This window comes from Caloenas nicobarica, chromosome 2 (assembly GCF_036013445.1).
Source record: "Caloenas nicobarica isolate bCalNic1 chromosome 2, bCalNic1.hap1, whole genome shotgun sequence".
Classification (NCBI taxonomy): domain Eukaryota; kingdom Metazoa; phylum Chordata; class Aves; order Columbiformes; family Columbidae; genus Caloenas; species Caloenas nicobarica.
In genome coordinates, this window is record NC_088246.1 from 2,204,965 (window position 1) to 2,225,083 (window position 20,119).

Genomic DNA, 20,119 nt, shown 5'->3' on the forward strand with positions numbered 1-20,119 from the left:
GCCAGAGGCTAGTGTTTGTTTTCCTCTTTAGCAAAGCCTTTAGTTAGACAAGCTGCCACAGAGCAGTAAATTCTTTGGAGTTGAGTCATGTTTAATTCTTTTAACTAAGTGGCCATCATGAGTTTATTTTAAAAAGGCTCTCTTTTTTCTGTGTTTGTTGTTACAGAGAAGTAATCCTTAAGTAGAGTCCCTATGCCTCTCTTGGACTGGCTGGCTGTCATTGTCAAAGGTAGCTTCCCTAAGGACAAGTATTTCTATTTAGTTTGTTCTGTGGAGTAAGAAATAGAAATGCTTTACTAAGCAGTAAGTACATTAATTATGTAACATCATGTGGTATGGTGTTCCAAGCGAGCTTATGCCTTTGGATACAATGTGGGGCTGAGTGTGATTGTAGAGGTGCTTGGTATCTTCCCAAGGTGTCTGCAAACCATCTGAGCTTTTCAAAGTTCTGAGAGCAACGTAGCAGCCTGACCTTTGGATGGCAGCTATGGCCAAATGGAAGGACATCCTGACTGGCTCCTCTGCCCTCAGGGTAGAGGCAAGTACTGCAGGTGACACGGAAGGGGGCACACCTTGAAAGGGTGACCATCCTCACCGTGATCATCTAGTTCTCCTGCTTTGGCAACCTAGCCTTCTGTGCTGTGTGAGATGGGGAGGACGGGACTAGTTGGTGCAGCTCATGATGTACAGTTTCAGCACCATCTCATTGCAGCTGGAGTTTACCCAACATGCTAAGGAACTGGTACAGCTTGACTAACAGGCACAAGGAGACATGTTATTTTTGGGTACTTTTTGGCCTTTGGATCAGGACAAAAGTTTTGTCCCTTATGGTGACAGCCAGTGTGCTCTGGCTTGGTTTTACCCATTTCTAGCTCTTCCTCACTCTAAAGAGAACCCAGCGCTATCTGGTGAAGGCCGCCAGCTACTCTCTGTCCAGGGTCTTGTCAATGACTTTTGGGTGACCTGGCTATTATACCAATTAAACAAGTTGTAGCAAGTCCCTGCCAGTGGTGGACCTTCAGCAATGCTTGTGCTAAGAACTGGTTCTGCCATAGACCCCACACTGCATGGACGTGTAATCAGAAACAGTGCCAGGACCAGCTGTTGTCTTAACAGAGGAGAGCACAGGTGGAGTGGACTTGCTGAAGGTCATGTAAACAGGTAGGGAAATGGTATTTAGGTCATCTGGTTGCTCAGCTGAGGCTAAAATGTCTAGACTGTGCACACTTCCAGGGATTAACTCTTGACTCTTCAAGCTGAGAGCTTGTGTGGGATCAATACCACGACATTCAGTTTGCATCTGAGCAATCTGTCTAGCAGACACTAAGGCTGGAAGTTGTAGGAAGAGTCAGTCTTTTAACTTTGCGTGGGGGTTTCCTACATAAGGAAATGAAAGTAGTAAGGAAAGATGTGGAGTGCATATTGATATATTTTTCCCTGCCTCCTCTCCTTGTGTGTGTTCTGTGCCTGTCTTGCTCCTGGCCAGTCTTGTGTTGCAATCTGTCCCTGGTTTTGTCTGATTGTCACCTCTGTCTCTCATGAACAGGAACAGAGATGCAGACACATGATTCTCTGCAATATGTGTTACCTGAATTCTTCTGTGCATCCTGACACGAGGCCAGAGAATTTCTAGAAGTGTTTGTTTTCCGTGCTGGTTTGCTGCTGAATGGCTGCTCAGATGTAGAAAACATGTCTGTACCCATTGTTGATCCCGGTTTCTTGCTCATTTTCTAATCACTCTTGCCTTGCACGCCTCTCTTACCCTTTAGGGAAAAGGCTTGTTTTGCCTCAGTAAAAAGAATCAGGACAAATTTGGTTATCAAGAAGATTGTGAAACTTCTTTTGCATGAGATATGAATAATTGCACACTTAGCTACTGTTTCCACGCATAGTTTCCCAATGGCATGTACAAATATTGTGCTTCTGGGCTTGCAAGGCACCTGAGTTAAAGAGTACGTGCTTGGATCAGACATCCACCTCCACGTTAAGAGTTTCCTGAGTGAGTGAATTTGAGTACTCCAGCTTGTTTCTCCTGTCTGGGGTGGGTGCTGTGTCAGATCTTTAGCTGGCTGAAGCATAACACAATGAGGTCCCAGCAGCTATGACTACCCTCTCCCTTTCCAAAGCCTCTGGTGGTCCTGTGGCATGAATGTAGCAAGGCAGCAGAAATATCAGTTCAGTGTTAACTGGGATTATGGGCCTTGTGCCATCTAATATTTGCATTGCCTCTTTCATCTCCCAACTTAGTCCTCTTTTATTTGACACTGATGTGGATCTGAAACTCTTAGGATGTCCTGAGAGCTAAATGAAACTGCTGTTTTTTTAAAAAAACAGCTATATGATACTGGGATTTATGCTCAGAGGAGCTATAGTTTGTGGGGAAAAAAATAAATTGTTTCTTTTTCTTGTATCTTCAAGTCCCTTCAAACAGGGGTAAGGAGGAGCTGAGGTTTCACTGAGTGATGCTGTGGGCACGGGATGCTGCTGGCTGTTTGCTGCTGCTCTGAGACATGTTTCAGCAGCCCTGTATCAGAACTGGCATAGTCAAGGATATTCTTTTAACTGAGTCATACATCAGCTATTTCCAGAATGGTCAGTTCTTGTAACACAGGGTGGTATTGCCCTGGTGATACAAAGATGTGCTGGCCAACAGAGCTGACTCAGCATCACTGGCCCCAGAACTCAAGAATTTCCCTGGGACCTGGTTTCAGCAGAGGAACTTGGACTACAAATAGGCTTTGGTCAAAACAAAACAAGCCAAAACTCCTTGACGGAAAAGGCAACTTGTTTCAGGGAAGCTGTATTTAGAGGAAATTGTGAGGATGGTGAGACACTGGAACGGGATGCTCAGAGAAGCTGCAGGTGTCTCATCATTGGAAGTGTTCGAAGTCAGGTTTGATGGGGCCTTGAGCAACCTGGTTGACCAAAAGATGTCCCTGCCCATGGCAGGGGGGTTGTACTAGATGATCTTTAACAATCCCTTCCAACCCAAACTGTGTTTTGCTTCTATGAAAGGAGAAATTTTCTCACGAGGTACAAATTGGGGTGAGATTTGTAGAGAATCTGTCCTCATAGCTAAAAACCATAAGCAGGAAGAACGAGATGAACCCCTTCTCTTAGAGTTTTCTTGATCAAACCTCATTTGGTATTTGTAGACAGGCAAATGCTTTTAATTGCTATAGGTGGTTGAATGCCAATTTGCTGTGCCATCTATTTAAGGGCAGACCTCTTGGAGACAGAATGCTCATTAGTTTTACTGCACTACAACCGCCCCTCCTTGATCCCCTCAGTGGATCTTTCTAGTCACGGTGTTAAGCCCGGCTTTATACCACTTTCCCCAGAGTGGCACATACAAGCATAGGAAACAGAGATTTAAAACTGATGTCAAGCAGCAGAGCAGAATATAAAGCCTGAACCAGCTGATATTGCTGTCTGCAGACAAATGAATACTAGTAGCATCCCCTAAGCTCCTGGCTAGAAATGATATCACGTGCTCCATGTTTAAGATCTGTGGCTGCAGATAGCCAGGGAGAAATTCATTAACAACGATCCGCTCAGATAACAGGAGAGAGACCTGGTGCTGATAGGGAATATTTATAAAGACTTCTGTGGAAAACTGTGGTGTTTATTTAATAAAAAAACTGTTAATAGGAGAAGCTTAGTTCTGACAAAAAACCAGGCATAGACTCCTTTTTTTTAAAAAAAAGAAAAGCTTCATCTGTGAATGTATCCCTGATTTTTTGGTTTTGATTTGTTTTGATTTGTTTTGTTTTGCTTTGTTTTGCTTTTTATTTTTTCTTTTTTACAGTTAAAAGTCTCTTGGGGCTATTGTCTTTTTTAATTCAAGTCTTAAAAACAACAAGTTCCTGAGATCAAAACAGGACATTTTTTCTTACTTATCTGCAAAATATGTCTTTGGGTATGTTTTTTCCTCCTCAAATCAAAGCAGGATAAGGAAGTAATTGCAGTATTACATTTACAAGGTGAGAAGCGTGTCTCATAACACAGCCTTAGATGCTCTTAAAACATCTGTGTCCTCATCGCAGTCCTGTCTACTGCAGAAATGTCCTGGACAGCAGAGCACTATTGAGACCCTGTATCAGTCCTTATACTAAGATAACACTGTCTGTACATAATAGGTGATGGACCATGCTGTGTCTTACCCTTCATGTCCAGCCTGAATTTATTCTAGTCCTAAATGCTGGATGTGAAGACGTCCACAGTGTGGTGAAGGCTCCCATCATGGATGTAGCAGAGTCAGAGCGGTCCTAATTCTAGGCTGGCTCAGTGGTTGCTCAAGTAGTAGCAAATCACTGTAATTTTTGGCCCAGCGTTTTAAAGTAAAACAACATCAATTCATGATGTAACCTGTGGCAATCTGGTGGCTGCTGAACAATCAGATGAGTTGTCTGTGGATTGGGCACATGTTGGCTGATGGTGGGAAATATCCTGGTCTAGAAACTGGAGGTCTTATCTCTGTTGAAGACGGTATGTAGGGAGCAAGAATGTGAAGCTGTTCAGAGGAAGATAAAGAAAAATCTTTGCTGTCCGACCTGCTGTCAGAGGCATCCAAAGGAGCAAGGGTGACTAGGGATTAAATGCAGAGGTACAAATATCAGGACTTGGAGCTTCTGCTGCTGCTCATTGGGGATAAGGCTGAGAAGCAGCCTGGAGGTCTCAGGCCGAACACAACGTTTGTGTGAATTCTAAGCATTTCAGCAAAGCTAACTGAGTGACTGGAAATGGTATTCTGCTGAGAAAGCAAAAGCAGAAGTAAAAGAGATGTCCCAAATCAAACTGTTACACCCCCTCTTTGTTTCAACACAGCATCACCCCACTGGAGTTAAACAGAATAACAGGGGAAAAAACATTAATCCAAACCATGCACAACAAGCCACTTGACCAAAACTGTACAGAAACAAGCCACAAATCTGAGCTTGAGGCTCAGACCCAAATGCGCTTGGTGGGTTGAAGCAGAAGACCTTAGATGTAAGGTGGGCTCTCCAGTGTCCATCTCCTCCAGCGTGGAGCAGAGCTCCTGGTACCTCTGAAACTCTCTGCCCTTACTGAAGAGTGGGCACTATCGTAAGCTATGCCAAGGAGGAATCTCCGTCCATATAGGTGCTGGAAGCTGCAAAGTCCTCCTGGGCTCAAGCACCGATGCAAAGACTTCAAAAAGTCTTGAGGTGCCTGTTGCCATCTAGTCCCTTGTGGGTGAGAACTCCTCCAAGATGTGGAAAATCTGATTTCATTCCAAATTTTAGACTGGAAGAAAAAGGTATGTCGTTGCATCAAAGTCCTGATCACCAGCTCTTTGACTTCGCAGCTTGTAGAGCAGGTAGGACGGCCAACAGTGAGCTCATTGCTCGCTCATCCTTCCCATTCCTTGCCTGTATCCTTCTCTGGAATTGTCCCCCACTGCCCAGAAGAGCTGCTGTTCTGCCTGCCCGTGTGGTGTAAACCATTGTGTTGAGGCAGACAGTGAGTTATGGGCACATCCCGCTCTGAAAAGATCCCAGGAGTCCAGGGAAATGGGAAGGAAGTCAACACAATAGAAGAACCTCTACAAACAGAAGGAGATTGAGACACCTCTTGCCCCCTGTTACGCCTTGAGAATCCTCACTACAGAAGCTGACTTATCCCGATCCCTCAGCCCACAGTAAGTTCCAGTATTTTGTAAAAGTCCTTGAGATCATATAGCCGGGGAGGATGTGAGCTGCTGAGTCGTAACATGTCGGAGTGCCTGGGAAAGAATGGGGCTTTGTTCGTGCTCTGAAGCAGAAGGGGAGGTCATGGGGCTTTTGTTGGGCAGCATTACCTATTATAATTTTTCTGATGTGGAGAGTGTATACGGTGGAGGCTGCTGCTTTGACAAAACGCTTGTGCGGATTTGCTGTAACTGTGGATCGACCGGGAAAATTCTTTTGTGCTTTAGGAGGTGGGGTGGTGGCTGAGCCTGAGTTGATGGGTTGGGGAGGATTCTGGGTCCTTCTGATAGATGGACTTGGCGGGGGGGGGTGTGTGGGGCTTGTTTTTAGCTTTTTCTTGGAAGAAGGGGAAATAGTTACTGCTGGCTGAGGTGTAGCAGAGGACAGACTGTGCAGGCATCACGTGCGGGCTGTCACACGCTCTCCGCAGCAGGCTCTGAATAGCAGGAAACGTTCCGTTTCCCAGGGTTTCCGTCTGCGAGCTGCAGCAACCGCCCGAGTCACACGAGGGGAGAGACTGGCAGAAGAAGAAAAAGCACAGGACCTCTATTTGGCAAAGTGCTGTGGGAATGCGCTGTAGGTGAAAAGGAGTTAGAGCCGAGAAAAGCCACCGCACAAAGGAAAACACATCCTGTCCTTTCCCCTTTCAGTTTCTTGCATTTTAAGTTCATCCAACACGTGAGCTGGAGGAGCATAGATCACAAAATCTCCTTCTAAAAAAAGGCAAATAACAAGCAACTGCTTTAGAAACCTTATTTGCACGGGTTTCGTAATTGTCTCTCTGGGCTCTGTGGGTGTCTCATCTAATGAACAGGCCCAGATCTGTGTTTCGGCAAACGAGGCGGCTGGATGTGGGAGGGAAAGGTGGGAGGGGAGAGCGGCGGCTCTGGGAGCACCGAGTATTTCAGGACTCGGAAGCTCAGAGAAGCTGCTGCCGTAGCCTTTACCACGGGGGAAATTTAATTGGCCACCTTATGCAAGGTACGTTGCTCTACATGCTGGTTATTTTTGGGTTTCATGAGCCGCATTCTTTGGCTGGTTGTTTTCCCATTGATCCTCAGGCTCGGTTTTATGTTTAGCTATGTACTGTAGGAAGGGTGTTAAGACCAGCCTTAGCAGGCTGAAGGGGTTGTTGTATGTGCTATGAGTAAAAGTCCTGAGGCAGAGTAAAGTTTAGGAGTGTTTCCAACAGGTAGAACTTTTACCTGTGCAAGTGGCCAAAGGTGTGGAGTATATTTTCCTGGACTATAAAACACACTTGCATGCAGCTCTGTGCTTCATCTAGAGAATACATTGGCCTTTCATAAAGAAGGTATGTGGTCTTTCAGGTGTTCAATTCCCAGTATGGCCCAGACTTGAGATATTAAATTCTCTGCTTGCTCTCGCCTTGTGTTTTCCAGAAAGAGATGCTGGAGAAGCGTATGCACGCACAGTCCCTCTCCTGCAGGCAGCTGCCTGATGCCGTGTGTGCTGAGGCTTGCTCCTGTTTGGAGGGAGGGATTTTCCAGCCTCACCTGGCAACACAAGCCTGATGAAGTAAGGCTGGAAACCCGAGCGCTCACGCTGAGGTTGCACAGCTCGCCTGGCAGAGTAAAGAAACCAATACCCAGCTAATTAGTCAGGGCGAGAGAGGCTGATAAGCTGGGTTTCTGCAAGGGAGGGAAGCGGTCAAAAGCTTGCGGGTGTCAAGTGAAAAGAATGGGTCAAAGGCCCAATTATAGGGGAACGGTAACACTCTTAATGCTTTTTAAAAGTAACAAAAAACCTACATGTTTAGAGCCAGAAGAGGAGGAGCTGCAGTTCACAGGAGGGACTGTTTTTAAACTTTAGCTTAGTTTAATTTGGAACTGCACCAAAGCTGTGTCTCTTTGTGGAAATTTCCCATGGCCTGGAAGCTTCCTAGACCTTGCAGCTGCTCCCTGAGCCTGGTAGTTTCATTATTCCTATTGCAATGACTTCAATTCCCAATGAGCTGCAAGACAAGATTTTTGAGGATCTGCAAGGAAATCAGGCAGACTTGTCCTTCAGTACCCTGCCTTCAATGTATTAATGCATTTTGGAGGCAAACAATATCAGTAAGTTCAAGAGGGATAAAATAAATTCAGGGACAACAGGTCCATAGGCAGATATTAGGAATAGGGTTTTGAGATCCCTGATGCAACAGTTGGTTGGTTGGGGAATACCAGAGGAATGAACTTCAGAAAGTGGCCAACCTTCTGTTTGTTCTCTAAATAACAGCTCTTATTCTTACTGCCAGACTAGCTGGACCACTGGCCTGACCTGGCCTGGTATTATTTACATTCCTGTTGAATTGGAAAGCACTCATGCAAAGTACTTTGTGCTCAACGAACAGGAATTTTCTTGTGAAACAGTTTTGTCAGATCTTCTGACCAGCTCTCCAGGTCATCAAAAGACCTGGGTTTTGGCATTCAAAGCACCTCAGTGAACTGTGGCGTCCCAGAATGATGATCAGAGGTTAGGAAGCACCGGCGACTCTTTGTGAGTCTGTCCTGCCTTCAGTGGCTTGTAATTTGTCCTCCAAGAGCACCTGAAGGGTTTGATGAAACACTAGAAGCTTCCTACTACACCTGGTCTTTGGTAAAGGCTTTGGGCACTAGAGGAAGAAAAATTTGGCATTTTTTCTGTTTGGGATTGTTGTTAATATTCCTGGACATGAGTGAGTTTAAGGGACCCGAACAGAAAAGAGAGCAAGGCTGAGTACATGGATTAAACTAATCTGAGCAAGTTCTTTTTTTCTCCATTCCTGTTCTTTTGTACAAACTTAAGCCCTGCCTTATTTCTGGCACGTATTGGGGATGCTGTGAAGTGCTTAGGCTTTGCATGGTTCACTTGGTCGGGCAGATCTGGGAGGTTTTGTAAGTGGCATTTTGCAGTGACACGTCATCAGCTTTTGGACATGGCCTCTAGCATAAGCAAACATCTGTGAGATGAGAGGAGAGGCCAGTAGTGGTGTCAAAAGGCACGGCAGCTAGGGGATGGATCCAGAGCCTCACTTGTGAATATTTGGTGGAGCCAAACACCTCAGAAGTGGCTATTGCCTCAGTTTTATGATGATTTTCTGTCTTTTAGCACAAAGGAAGTGAAATCCCCTCTGGTCCTACTCAAGTTCTGGATGTCCAGAGTGGAAAGGATGGTTTAGGGAGAAGACATTACTATACACTGGACTCTGTCTCATATGTGAAGCATATGCTACCAGCTCTCCCATTGTCACAAGGGACACTCCTCTGATATTGTTTGTGCCTCAGGGCTGGCTTGCAGGCTGTAATTCAGATTTTGATGCTCACAATCTGACTCAAAACTGGTTTGATGTAGATGGTAACATGTATTCTAAACCCAAATGTGTAGCACTCTGTCACTTTTATTGCTTTATGATGCCATGCTGAAATTCCGTTTGCTTTGGAAAAGTACAGTAGGGATATTGGGAGCATGAGGCCAAGGAGAGGAGCTCCTGCTCCCAAAGCTGCTGCCAGAGTTGTGACGCAAAAATTGTCCCTAGGTGTTGTTTTCTGGCTTTCCCGTGTTTCTTCTCCAGTGCAGAATTATTGAGTCTCCTCTTCTCACAATCTTCTTTCTTTTGCTTCTTCCAGATACCTGGTAGTTTTTTCAGGTTTGGTTTGGAGTTTCATCCAGTAGACCCAAGTTGCTGGGTCAAAATAGTTATGCTTCTGCATGCATAAGCTGCTTGCAAGTGATAATGATAATGGGAGCTACAAGGCCATGGGTGATTAAGCCACTAAGTAATCATCATCTCACCTGTGGGCCTTATCGTACATGCCTTGCTATTTGCAAAGGCTGAATGATATCCTTAAGTGTGGTGAAAGTGATCTTCTCTAGCCTTAATTTTCAACAAGTAGAGGGTCTTATTTGAGCTGTTTAATTCTGTAGTTAGTGGAGAGAGACCAGGTATGCCCAAAGGTCTGCTCATCTCACTTATGCTGGACTAAATCCAGCTTCTCATGTGCCTCCTTGTTGGCTACAAAGAGTGTCTGGGCTGGGTAGTTCAGCATTCAGACACTCAGAAAGGGCAGATGGATTTTGTCGTTTTGAAGTCAACTAGAGCTTTATGGTTGCTTTTATTGGGCTCAAGAGTGAGCCCGTAAGGAAGGGACATGAGCTTCCAAGTTGGGTTTGGGGAAGAAAGAAAAAAAAGTTGTGTCAGATAAGGCTTATGTAAAGCTTTTGCGTTCCTTGTTTTTGAAAAAATAAAAAGAAAAACACACTATCCTCCCCCACACAAAGCTTCCTGTTTTTCCTGTTTTTCTGTGTTGAGGGTGGAACAAGACAAAAGTCTGGGGGTGGGGGGCGGGAAAAGAGGTCCTCCTTGGGCTGAAAAATCAATTGTACAGCTTCAGCGCTTTCTGAAGAGAGTACTGAACGTGTGTTTGACCCTTCGTAAGCTCCTGGCCACATACGGTTATCCTAAATTTGCTGAGTTTTTTACGTGGTTGATATTTTGGCAACCTTGCACTGTCTCTTCAGTTCTTGAGGTCGGTTCTGCCATTGAGGCGACCACAAACAATTTTATGACGGATGTGAAAAACCAGCAGTATCAAGCCAGGCCTGAGGACAGGCTGAGAGAGTTGGGGTGTTCAGCCTGGAGAAGAGAAGCTCCGGGGAGACCTTATTGCAGGCTTTCTGTACTTAAAAGGGGCCTAAAAGAAAAATGGGGACAGACTTTTTAGCAGGACCTGTTGTAATAGGACAAGGGGTGATGGTTGTAAACTAAAAGAGGGGAGATTCAGGCCAGACAAGAGGAAGAAAATTTTTATAATGAGCATGGTGAGACCCTGGCTTAGGTTTCCCAGGGAGGTGGTGGATGCCCCATCCCTGGAGACATCCCAGGCCAGGCTGGACGGGGCTCTGAGCAACCTGAGCTGGTGAAGATGTCCTTGCTCATGGCAGAGGGTTGGATGAGATGAGCTTTGAAGGTCTCTTCCAACCCCAACTGTTCTGTGATTCTATGATTCTATCTCACTTCTCATAATGCAGAAGAACATGCCCGGAGAAGAACAGCACAAAACCTGGAAAGGGTTGTAGTAATACTTCCTCCATGTGTGCTCCTTGCCTCCTCAGGGACTTCCTGAGCTGGAGTTGATGCCTTTGTTTTTATTAGCTTTTAATTGATTTTTCCTCCATGCGCTGGTGCAGCTGCTTTTGAATGCACGTATAGTATTCTAATAGCAATGACAGACTCTCTGGCAGTGAGTTCCATGGCTTAATTATACATGGTGACGTTGATTGTCCTGCTGTTTGTCCTGAACTGGCCCCATGGCTTGAGGGTAGAGGTGGCTGTGCTGTGCTCCAAATGTTTGCTGTACGGCCTCGTCTGTGTACGAACCTGGACTGACTGAAAGCCTGAGGGTCTTGTGTTCAGGTTGGGAGTCTTGATGGGTTTTTTAATCTTCTCATGTTTTTAAACTATGTGGTGCACTGTGCCTACCTACTTTCATTGCTGTCCCGCTCAGCAATTTCCCTTGGTAAGGAAAATCATAGAATCATTTTGGTTGGAAGAGACCCTTGAGATTATTGAGTTCAATCATTAATCTAACACTGTCACTAAATCATGTCCCTAAGAACCTCAATGTTGAACAAAATTTTTTTTGTTCAACAAAGGTTGAAAAAAACCCCTTAGTTCCTTCACATGGTTGTCATTGGCATGCTACCTATATCCCATGCTAAAGTCTAATCCAAGTAACAGCTACCTGTTGTTGTCTTCCTCCTTTTTATGCTGCTAAGGGCTGGTTTGGGATTGGGGTTTTATTGTCTTTCTGCCCTGTTTATTCCCAATTACCTCTTAACTCGTACATTGTTTCTGTCTGCTCATGAGGTGGCTCAAGTAAGTTGAACACTAATTCATCCCGAGTCATGATGATCTGAGGCTTGACAAGAGCAGAGTCTGAATAAGAGAATTTGCTTCAGCATGTTGGTTAAACAAAGCCTGGAATTGTTTTTCCACATGACAAAATGGTCTTTGTGCCAGCCTGAATGCAGACTCAGCTGGAGCGTGACATGTGAAAGGGGGGGAATGTCCTCTGGAAACACAATTTGGATGCATGAGGATACTTGGATCCTAGAGAAAAGCAGCAAATGTTGGGACAGAAAGAGGAGCAACATCTTGGTGTTGGCCACCAAAGCTTGTGCCCATGGCATAAGGAGCTCCTGAGTTTATGGACTCTGAGCTGGCACTACTAATTGAATGAGGAGATCCAACTCTGCTTGTGGGCATGTTTATGGGATGGTATATTAAACTATGCTGGGGAACAGATCCATGGTAAAAAATAATCTGTCAAAGAAGGTTAGGGTCCATAGTCCAAGCTCAAACAAATGTACAAATCTTTCACTTTTTTCCTATTTTTTTTTAATCTCCTTAAGACCAATTCTTAGTGCTAATCCATTTTTTCCTCCTCCCCCCAAAAATCTCTTTTTGGTCATATTAATCATGATTGTGCAGATTTTGAGCTGACCAAAGGGATGAAACAGCTTGTTAGGTCTATGTTCATTCTGGTTTAAGGTCCTGAGATTTGTCTGTTATGTCACACACTGTGATGTGACGCACAGCGCTGATCTGTATTGACTCAGTCTAACAGTAAACTTTTAATAAATTTATCTGCTAATTTCTGAGGGGGAAACTCCCTAATGGCAGGTTTTGTGCAGAACTATATATTATTCTGCCCTGTAATGTGCATCCTTCAGAGAGATACACTGCTTGGGGAAAGATATAATGCTCATGCAAAGGGTGAGTGAGTGCTTAACACCAAGCAAATAATTCTGGGCATCTAGAAGACAGCCTGGCAAGAAGAGAGTTTAAAATGCCAAATGTTTTAGGCTGTGTCCTGCTGCAAAGTGGAGAGGCATTTACTAGTCCAAGTGCTTATGTTCTGTATTGCATTCTTAGATGGTTTTAGATGCTTTAGTTAGAAGCAACACCATTAGTGACATGAGAGAAAGTGACCTAGAGAGTAAAAAGCAATATCTGAGGAAGAGTTTCAGGTTCACCCTGACAGAGAAGTATCTTCAGTATCTCTTGGCTTCAATTTTGAATGTTTTTATTTACTTCTAAACTAGAGCTTGAATTAAAGCAGCTTTATCCCTGCCTCTGCGACAATGATATACTCAATTTTGCTGCCTCTCAAAGGCTAGGGAGGGGAAAACTTGGCCTGTTTCACAGAATCACAGAATGTTAGGTATTGGAAGGGATCTCAAAAGATCATCTAGTCCAATCCCCCTGCTGGAGCAGGAACACATGAGGACTATATGTGACAAACTGATGGATTGACCTCATTTTTGAGACAGTTAGTTGTAGAAAGATTATGAAGTGTAAGGATGGATGAGATTGGAAAGGGCTGCAAAGGTGCAATGTGCTTTAAGATGGCTGATGCAGGGAAAGAGAAGAGTTTAAGGAGAGGAGGGGCTACAGGAAACATAGTCATAGAATCATAGAACAGTTTGGGTTGCAAGGGGCCTTCAAAGGTCAACTAGTCAAACCGCCCTGCCGTGAGCAGGGACATCTGCACCAGCTCAGGTTGCTCAGAGCCCCGTCCAGCCTGGCCTGGGATGTCTCCAGGGATGGTTCAGCCACCACCTCTCTGGCCAACCTGGGACAGGCTCTCACCACCCTCAGTGTCTCCCTCATGTCTGACCTGAATCTTCCCTCCTTTAGAACCATTACCCTTTCTTCTGTCACAACAGGGCCTGCTCAAAAGTCTGTCCCCATCTTTCTTGTAGGCCCCTTTTAGTATGGAAAGGCCACAATAAGGTCTCCCTGGAGCCTTCTCTTCTTCAGGATGAACACCCCAACTCTCTCATCCTGTCCTCATTCGTTGTGGCATTTACATCCCAGATGCTTTAGTATTAAAATGCCTTGAGCACTCCCTAAATCTGGCATAGTTTATGACAGGTTCCTCCCGTCTAAGAAGTGCTTTTGTTGACCAATAATCTTCAGCACAGAGGGGTATTCCCAAGAGGAAGATGGAAAATGAGCAGTCCTTTTGTGGATGTCCAGTTTGTTCCTTAATGTACAGGATCTGATAAGATTGTTTGACTAGACGTGTTTCCATCAGAGACTTTGTGTCACATCTGAGATCTATGGGGCTTTCCAGACATTCTTCTGGTGGAACAGCTGCCTCAGAGCTACAGATTCTATGCAAAGCTGACGAGGCTCTGCATTTCACCAAAATGTCTCTTTGCTGAATTTCCTATCTGTTTCACCCACCCTTCTGCCAGTTTTCTGAAACTGGATATAACAATCTGTTGTGTCTCCTCAAGACATGTATTTTCTTGCTGAAAAGTGCATTTAGAAGCTTTGGACAGACCCTATTCAGGATGAATGTTCCTCCAGATGACCCAGGCTGCTCCCATATATTGGATGCTCAGCAACCACTTAGGCTGATATTAGCTGCTCCATCACCCTTTTTTCTGCCCTCATTGTCATGATCAGCAGACAAGCCAAGACCATGATGAGCCACATATATCTGGTGACTCCTACAGAAGCTGTTTCTCAAGGTCTTTTTCCTGTTTCTGTATGAATTCTATTATGTGTCCCTTCTCTAATTACAGACCTGTGCTGTACAGCTTTCTTGTCCCTTCATTTAAGGAATATGTTCTCCTAGGGAGATCTTGTCATTCCTCATGGAAGCCTGATGCAGGCTCGGATCTGTTTTGTTTTGCCAATGGAAATCTTCATTGTCAAAGGCCATAGACTTTCTGATTTTGCACATAAAACCAGTTACTGCCATGCTGTGTGCAGCTAGTGGACCCTTCCTTGGAGGTGCACTTTTCTCAATTCTGGCCACCAGGAGTGCACCATCTCCAAAGGTCTAGACTCCCTGGCAGCAGAACCATCCATGGAGAACAGACTAAAACCTTATGAACAGGCTGAGTGTGGCTCTGCTCAAGCTGAGACAGGCTGAGAGAGTCAGGGTGTTCAGCCTGGAGAAGAGAAGGCTCCAGGGATGCCCTATTGCGGCCTTTCTGTACTTAAAAGGGGCCTGTAAGAAAGATAAGGACAGACTTTTTAGAAGGGCATGTTATGACATGACAAGGGGTGATGGTTTTAAACTAAAACAGGAGAGGTTCAAGTTAGACGTGAGGAAGAAGTTTTTTATAATGAGGGTGGTGAGAGCCTGGCCCAGGTTGGCCAGAGAGGTGGTGGCTGAACCATCCCTGGAGACATCCCAGGCCAGGCTGGACGGGGCTCTGAGCAACCTGAGCTGGTGCAGATGTCCCTGCTCATGGCAGGGGTTGGACTAGATGAGCTTTAAAGGTCCCTTCAAGCCCAAATTGCTCTATGATTTTATGATTCTAAGCTTCCCTTGCCATTCATAGAGCAAACACAGAATTACAACACACCGAGTCATGTGAAAGCCGTGTCCAGGCCGGGGGAAAACAGCATGTGACAGCCCCAGGTTTCTGCTCAGTGCTCCCATCACCCAGCGACGCTGGAGCTGCATTCAGTTTTTCACACATGTGAATGTACGACGTGACCTCCATGTGCCCTCGAACAGTCCCGATTGTTTCCTTTGCCCTCTGTGGCTGAGCCAGTGTTGTTTTTGTTCGCTAAGTGATGAACTTCAAATCTTCTTCGCCTGACTGGGCTAGAATAAGTGTGCAAATGCTGTTCTCACAGAAATGATGGGAAAAGCCTGCAAATAGTGGCTGAAACTCACGTGTACCTTATTGAGTGATGTGATGTGGCAACTTAGGTCTTTTTGTGGTGCCAGAAGGGCTGTTTTGAAAGATGACAGATGCTGCTCAGCAAATGATCCCTGACTGTCATGTTCAGGCTGGAAGTAGACCACAATTTTTTCTGAGGAAGGGTGAGAACACAATTGCTAAAAAGAAAAAAAGCAACACCAAACCCAAACCAAAACACTGTGTTAACTCTGTATCAGGTTATAATGGAAAAGACTATCCAAATGGTTCTGAGTTTTGCAGAGTCAGCTTGGGTGTCTGTACAGTGTTGCTATTTCAGGGGTTTCTCAACCCACATCCTGCACCATGAGAGTGCTTTGGGGTCATCCCTGTAAGGTCTGAGCTCAGGTTGTCATGTCCTTTAGTTTAAACCACCAATAAACCTGGATTGCGGATGGGCGGGAGGCAGATTGTAGGACCTGCTCATGGTTGGAAGGAGCAATGGTGCATCCAGATCAGTAGGTCCACCTTGGAAATCAATAGTTCTTCTTCCAGGTGACCATTACAGAAGTAACCAAACAATACTTAGGCTGGGGCAGTGATGTTCCTGTAGTGTTTCACATGTGCTCTTCAGCCCTGAGAAGACTCCTCGTCCTCCCGCCTCTGCTCATGGACTCTCATGGTCCTGTGGAGCAAAGCTGTGGGTATCTGCACCCTTGGCTTGAGTCATTCAGTTTACATTAAGCCGTCTGTATGAAGTGAATGGGTGGCTTCTCTGGCTGTTTTGCTAAGAGTTTGGGGAAGACCACCTGAGCTTGCCATCTAGCATTCATTCTTTTTATTTTGCACAAGATAAAACGTTTTCTTGCAGAATTAAAGGAGGACCAGGTATAGAAAAAGAACCTCTCATAGCAGAGTGATCCGAAGTGATGAAGTCGTTTTCCCTTCTTCACCAAAAAAAGACAAAATAGTCAGGCTTAAAAAAAAAAAATAAATAAACCCCATCAGACCTCAGCAAGTCTAATATGACCCCACTGACTACCTGCTGGTCTGTTGAAGCATTTGAAATGTTGTCACATATACAGCCTGATTTTATTCACCAATTAAGCAAGCTACTTCTGCTTAGAAATTTCTAACACGCTTGAGTGCTCTCTAGGACCTGTGAGAAACAACTTCATCTTTGTGTATACAAGACAGGGGATTAAGTCATGGCAAAAAAATAAACTTTTAGATCTGTCCTGTGCTGTGGGGTGAGAGCTGTCTGGCTGCTGTTTTGTTTTGCTTTTTTCCTGGCTCAGTTGCCTTCCCTGGGAGGGGCCAGGAGGAGTTGAGATTCCAGCTTTTTGACCTGTTTGAATTCCTAGAGCGATCCTCTGGGATGAATCGTCAGTATTCCTGCAAAAAATAGCCTTATGGTCATGCAGACCTTGATGTACGAAAACCTGCAGACTAATGAGATTATGGAATTTTTTAATGCTTCCTGTTTTCCAGACAAATGAAATCTAAGAGGCAGTGGTTACTAATGAGAAGACGTTGTCGTTCGTCTGTGCAGTCAGTTGTGTCTGGATCCGAACAACCACTTAAAACCAGGCCAGCTGACCATTCAAACTGCAAGGTGTCCCTTGTTCTATGACACCATTTCAGCCCGAGCTCCAGGATGACCTGGAAAGGCAGTTCCTAAGCAGAGTGTTGTGACTTTAGGGAGCTCGAAGTATTATTTAGCAGGGAATCCACTGACATGTGAAGCATAAGAACAAGACATTCCCACCTAACTTAGTCACCCCACCCAGGTGACCTTTTCGTAGTCCATGCTGAGGTGCCTGAGGAATTTCCACAAAGTATAAAATAGGGTTAGGATTCTATGTCTAACTTCCTGACATCTCAACACAAGGAGAATAAATCTCACCTATTGTTTGTAGTAATCAGGGTAGAGGTTCAGGATGTCTAAGAATATGCCACCAGCAGATAGCCTGAGTTCAGCTTCTCCTGAGGACAGTCCAAAGACTCTATTAGTAAATAAATCAGGTCTAGCCCCATAACCAAGTATTTATGACATAACCTATACATAGCTAATTTCTCCTTACCTCCCAAACCAGCACGACTATGTGCAAGCTACCCATTTCAAATGGTCCCTGGGCCATGCCTGAGATGTCAAAGTTGTGCCAAAGTCTCTGCTGCCGATTTAACGATGTAAATATTTGCAGCATAATACCATATCCTTGTTTGTTTACTATCGCAAATGTAGCCTTTTAGTGTGCACTGCAACCAGGCTAAGGATAAATGTGGACAGACCATATTCAGTCCCTTGAGTTTGCTGTTTTGCCTCACAAAGTTAAAAGGATCTCAGGGTTTTGTGTTAGCAGTATCGGCTGATTCCGCCCATAATCACCAAACCTTCTCCCAGAGCAGTCTCTTAGGACATGCTGTTAGTGTTCACTTCCTCTGATACGTTTCTTTTGGGAGCTAAGTCTGGGAAGGAGGAACCTACTGGAGTTTGCTCACATGGGTTTGCTGCCTTTTTTTTTTTTTAAGTGCTGCCCACTTCCACTTTAGGCAATCTTTCCTTGTTGATGCAGTAGTTGTGACATATAACCAGCAGTGTAGCGTCTCACTCGGAAAGGAGTAACACCAGATCTCTGTTCCTCTGGAGGGTTGGATGTTTGGTCATGGCTGGCACGGCTCTGCAGCTCCGTACAATAGCTTTTGATGCCAAAAAGTGTAGACTGAGGCACGTGGGCAAAAAAATGGTGAGAGAGATGGGAAGAGATGGTCTGCTTCATCCTTTGCTGGCTTGTACTTCGGGGATTTTCTTCTGGGAGAATGAATCTGGCACTAAGCAGGATTAACACGTATCAAGAAGTTTAGGGCCTTTCAGGTCATGTGGAAGAGGTATCGTGGCCCACCTGAGAGGATCTTCAACTGGGGCATCAGGAAAATGGGTGGTAGCCTCGGTGATCTTCTATGACACCAGCTCATGCTGAACCTGTTGGGTTCCCATTTCCTCTTCTAACACTTTCAAATGGTTTTTGAGGGCAGCAATTACATCTGCGTGTGCTGTCAAGAGCAAGAAAAGCTGATTGTTTGCAATGAGCACTGAAGCCTTGGTAGGTGAATGCTCTTGCAAAGGAGTTTACATGTGCCTTTTGTGTTGTGTCCAGGACATGTGCGCGGCTGAACCAACTGCATCTCTGCTCCAAGTGGAAGAAACCTTCTCAGCATGCCTGGCACGGATAGATGCCCTCGTCCTCAAGCCTCTGCTCCAGACAGGTAGGTCAGAGCAGACTACTTTTTAGTCTGTAGTTCTAGCCTTGACTCGCTGGCACACCTATGAAGGGAATTATAACTGAGACTCCATGGCCTCGCTGGGAGCTGGTTTTCTGGAGTAATTGATATGTAGAATTGCTTCATTTAAGACTCTGAGTTCTTAAGGGTGCTTATGGCCTTTCATTCAAGCCTAGGACTGCGGTTCCCGTTGTTTTTAGATATAAATCCCGTTTTTAACGAGTGTCAGCCTGTACCCCCGTTCCAAGGCTTGTTTCCAGTATGTTGCGTGGAAATCCAAAATGCTTCTCCTATATATGTGACCCCTAAACTGCCTCCCTGCTCTTGGTCCATGGCCATGCCCGTCTTTGAAAGTACAACTTGTGGGTGCAGGTTCTGAGCTGGCAGTAAATCAGAGCAGCTGTACTGAAATAACAAATCCATAGAAATAGTCACAAGCCTGTCTGGCCAAAACTGGTGCAACTGGATTAGGCATCCAGGGTAGTTCCCTCTCCATGTCACCGCCTTTTTGGTCTAAACTCCAAAGAGACAGAGAACAGCCCTTTGGGCCAGCGGCAGAAAATTTTCCTCCAGTGCTTGTGTCTGAGCCTCGCAGGCTGCCCTGACCACACACCCCACAAATATGGGAAGGACAAAGCCCCTCACAGGGACACAACCCTAAATAATCATCATCTCCTTCCTCCCTGACATTGTCCTCCTATAAGAATACATGTGCTTTACACTGAAAAACTGGGCTGGGTATTAGGTATAGGCAATGAATTCCACAAGACTTCTTGGAACCAAGGCTTTCTGATTGCCTTTTTCCCCCATCTTTTCCTCAAAGAGCCTAGTGACCAGAAGGGAAAGGAAATCTTTAAGCTCTTCGTGCTCCTGAATGATCGATTTCAAGCTCTCTGGAACCTCACAGAAGAAAATTACCGGAACTTGAAACAAAAATGCAGCACGTCTGAGGCATTTTGTGTCCAGGACTTTTATATTGTCTGGAAAGGAGACCTGTTTCTAAGCCTCTACATCCAGTAAGTACAGAAGCATTTTGGAGTAGCGTTAAGGGACCAAATTTGTCAACTAACTGGTAGGTTGGTGCAATTAATTTGCGTATTTAATTTGTTCAGTCCTGTCCACTAGTGTTCGGTAATTAGGACAGGGAAATGATTGCATTCAGTGCTCAGGAGAAATGCTACAGAATACAGCGTCTGTGCAGAGAGCATAATAATTAGCCTTTTTTGTAGCTCTGTGTGTGCTTGTAAGAGGTGGAATTTTTTTTTTTCTTGCAAGTATAGGGTTTTTTAATGCATCTTAAAAATGGGAAGAGGACAGGGGGAGGATTTGTGCCTGGGGAATTGATAAGAGCAAAGATTGGGCTGTCATCAGGAACAGAAACGCATGCAGAAGCAGGTTTAAAGGACTCATAGGGATGAGGAGAGGAAGATGTCATCAGATACAGTTCATATTATGTGTTCTGCCACACTTCTATGCTT

At 45.0% G+C, this 20,119-nt stretch overlaps 1 protein-coding gene across 4 annotated transcripts in view; it reads left to right on the plus strand.

The window, feature by feature from the left end:
• Window positions 1–20,119, plus strand: part of ALS2CL (ALS2 C-terminal like) — a 50,861-nt gene that overhangs the window by 2,096 nt on the left and 28,646 nt on the right. The window contains exons 1-3 of one of the 4 annotated variants that reach the window (XM_065627563.1): window positions 5,585–5,659; window positions 18,518–18,626; window positions 19,465–19,657. In XM_065627563.1, the coding sequence (XP_065483635.1) occupies window positions 18,521–18,626; window positions 19,465–19,657 (299 nt within the window). In that variant the 5' untranslated portion in view covers window positions 5,585–5,659; window positions 18,518–18,520. Of the gene's footprint in view, window positions 1–5,584; window positions 5,660–6,614; window positions 6,690–18,025; window positions 18,107–18,517; window positions 18,627–19,464; window positions 19,658–20,119 lie in introns of those variants that run through there. The other 3 variants (XM_065627562.1, XM_065627560.1, XM_065627561.1) reach the window with 3 other exon arrangements.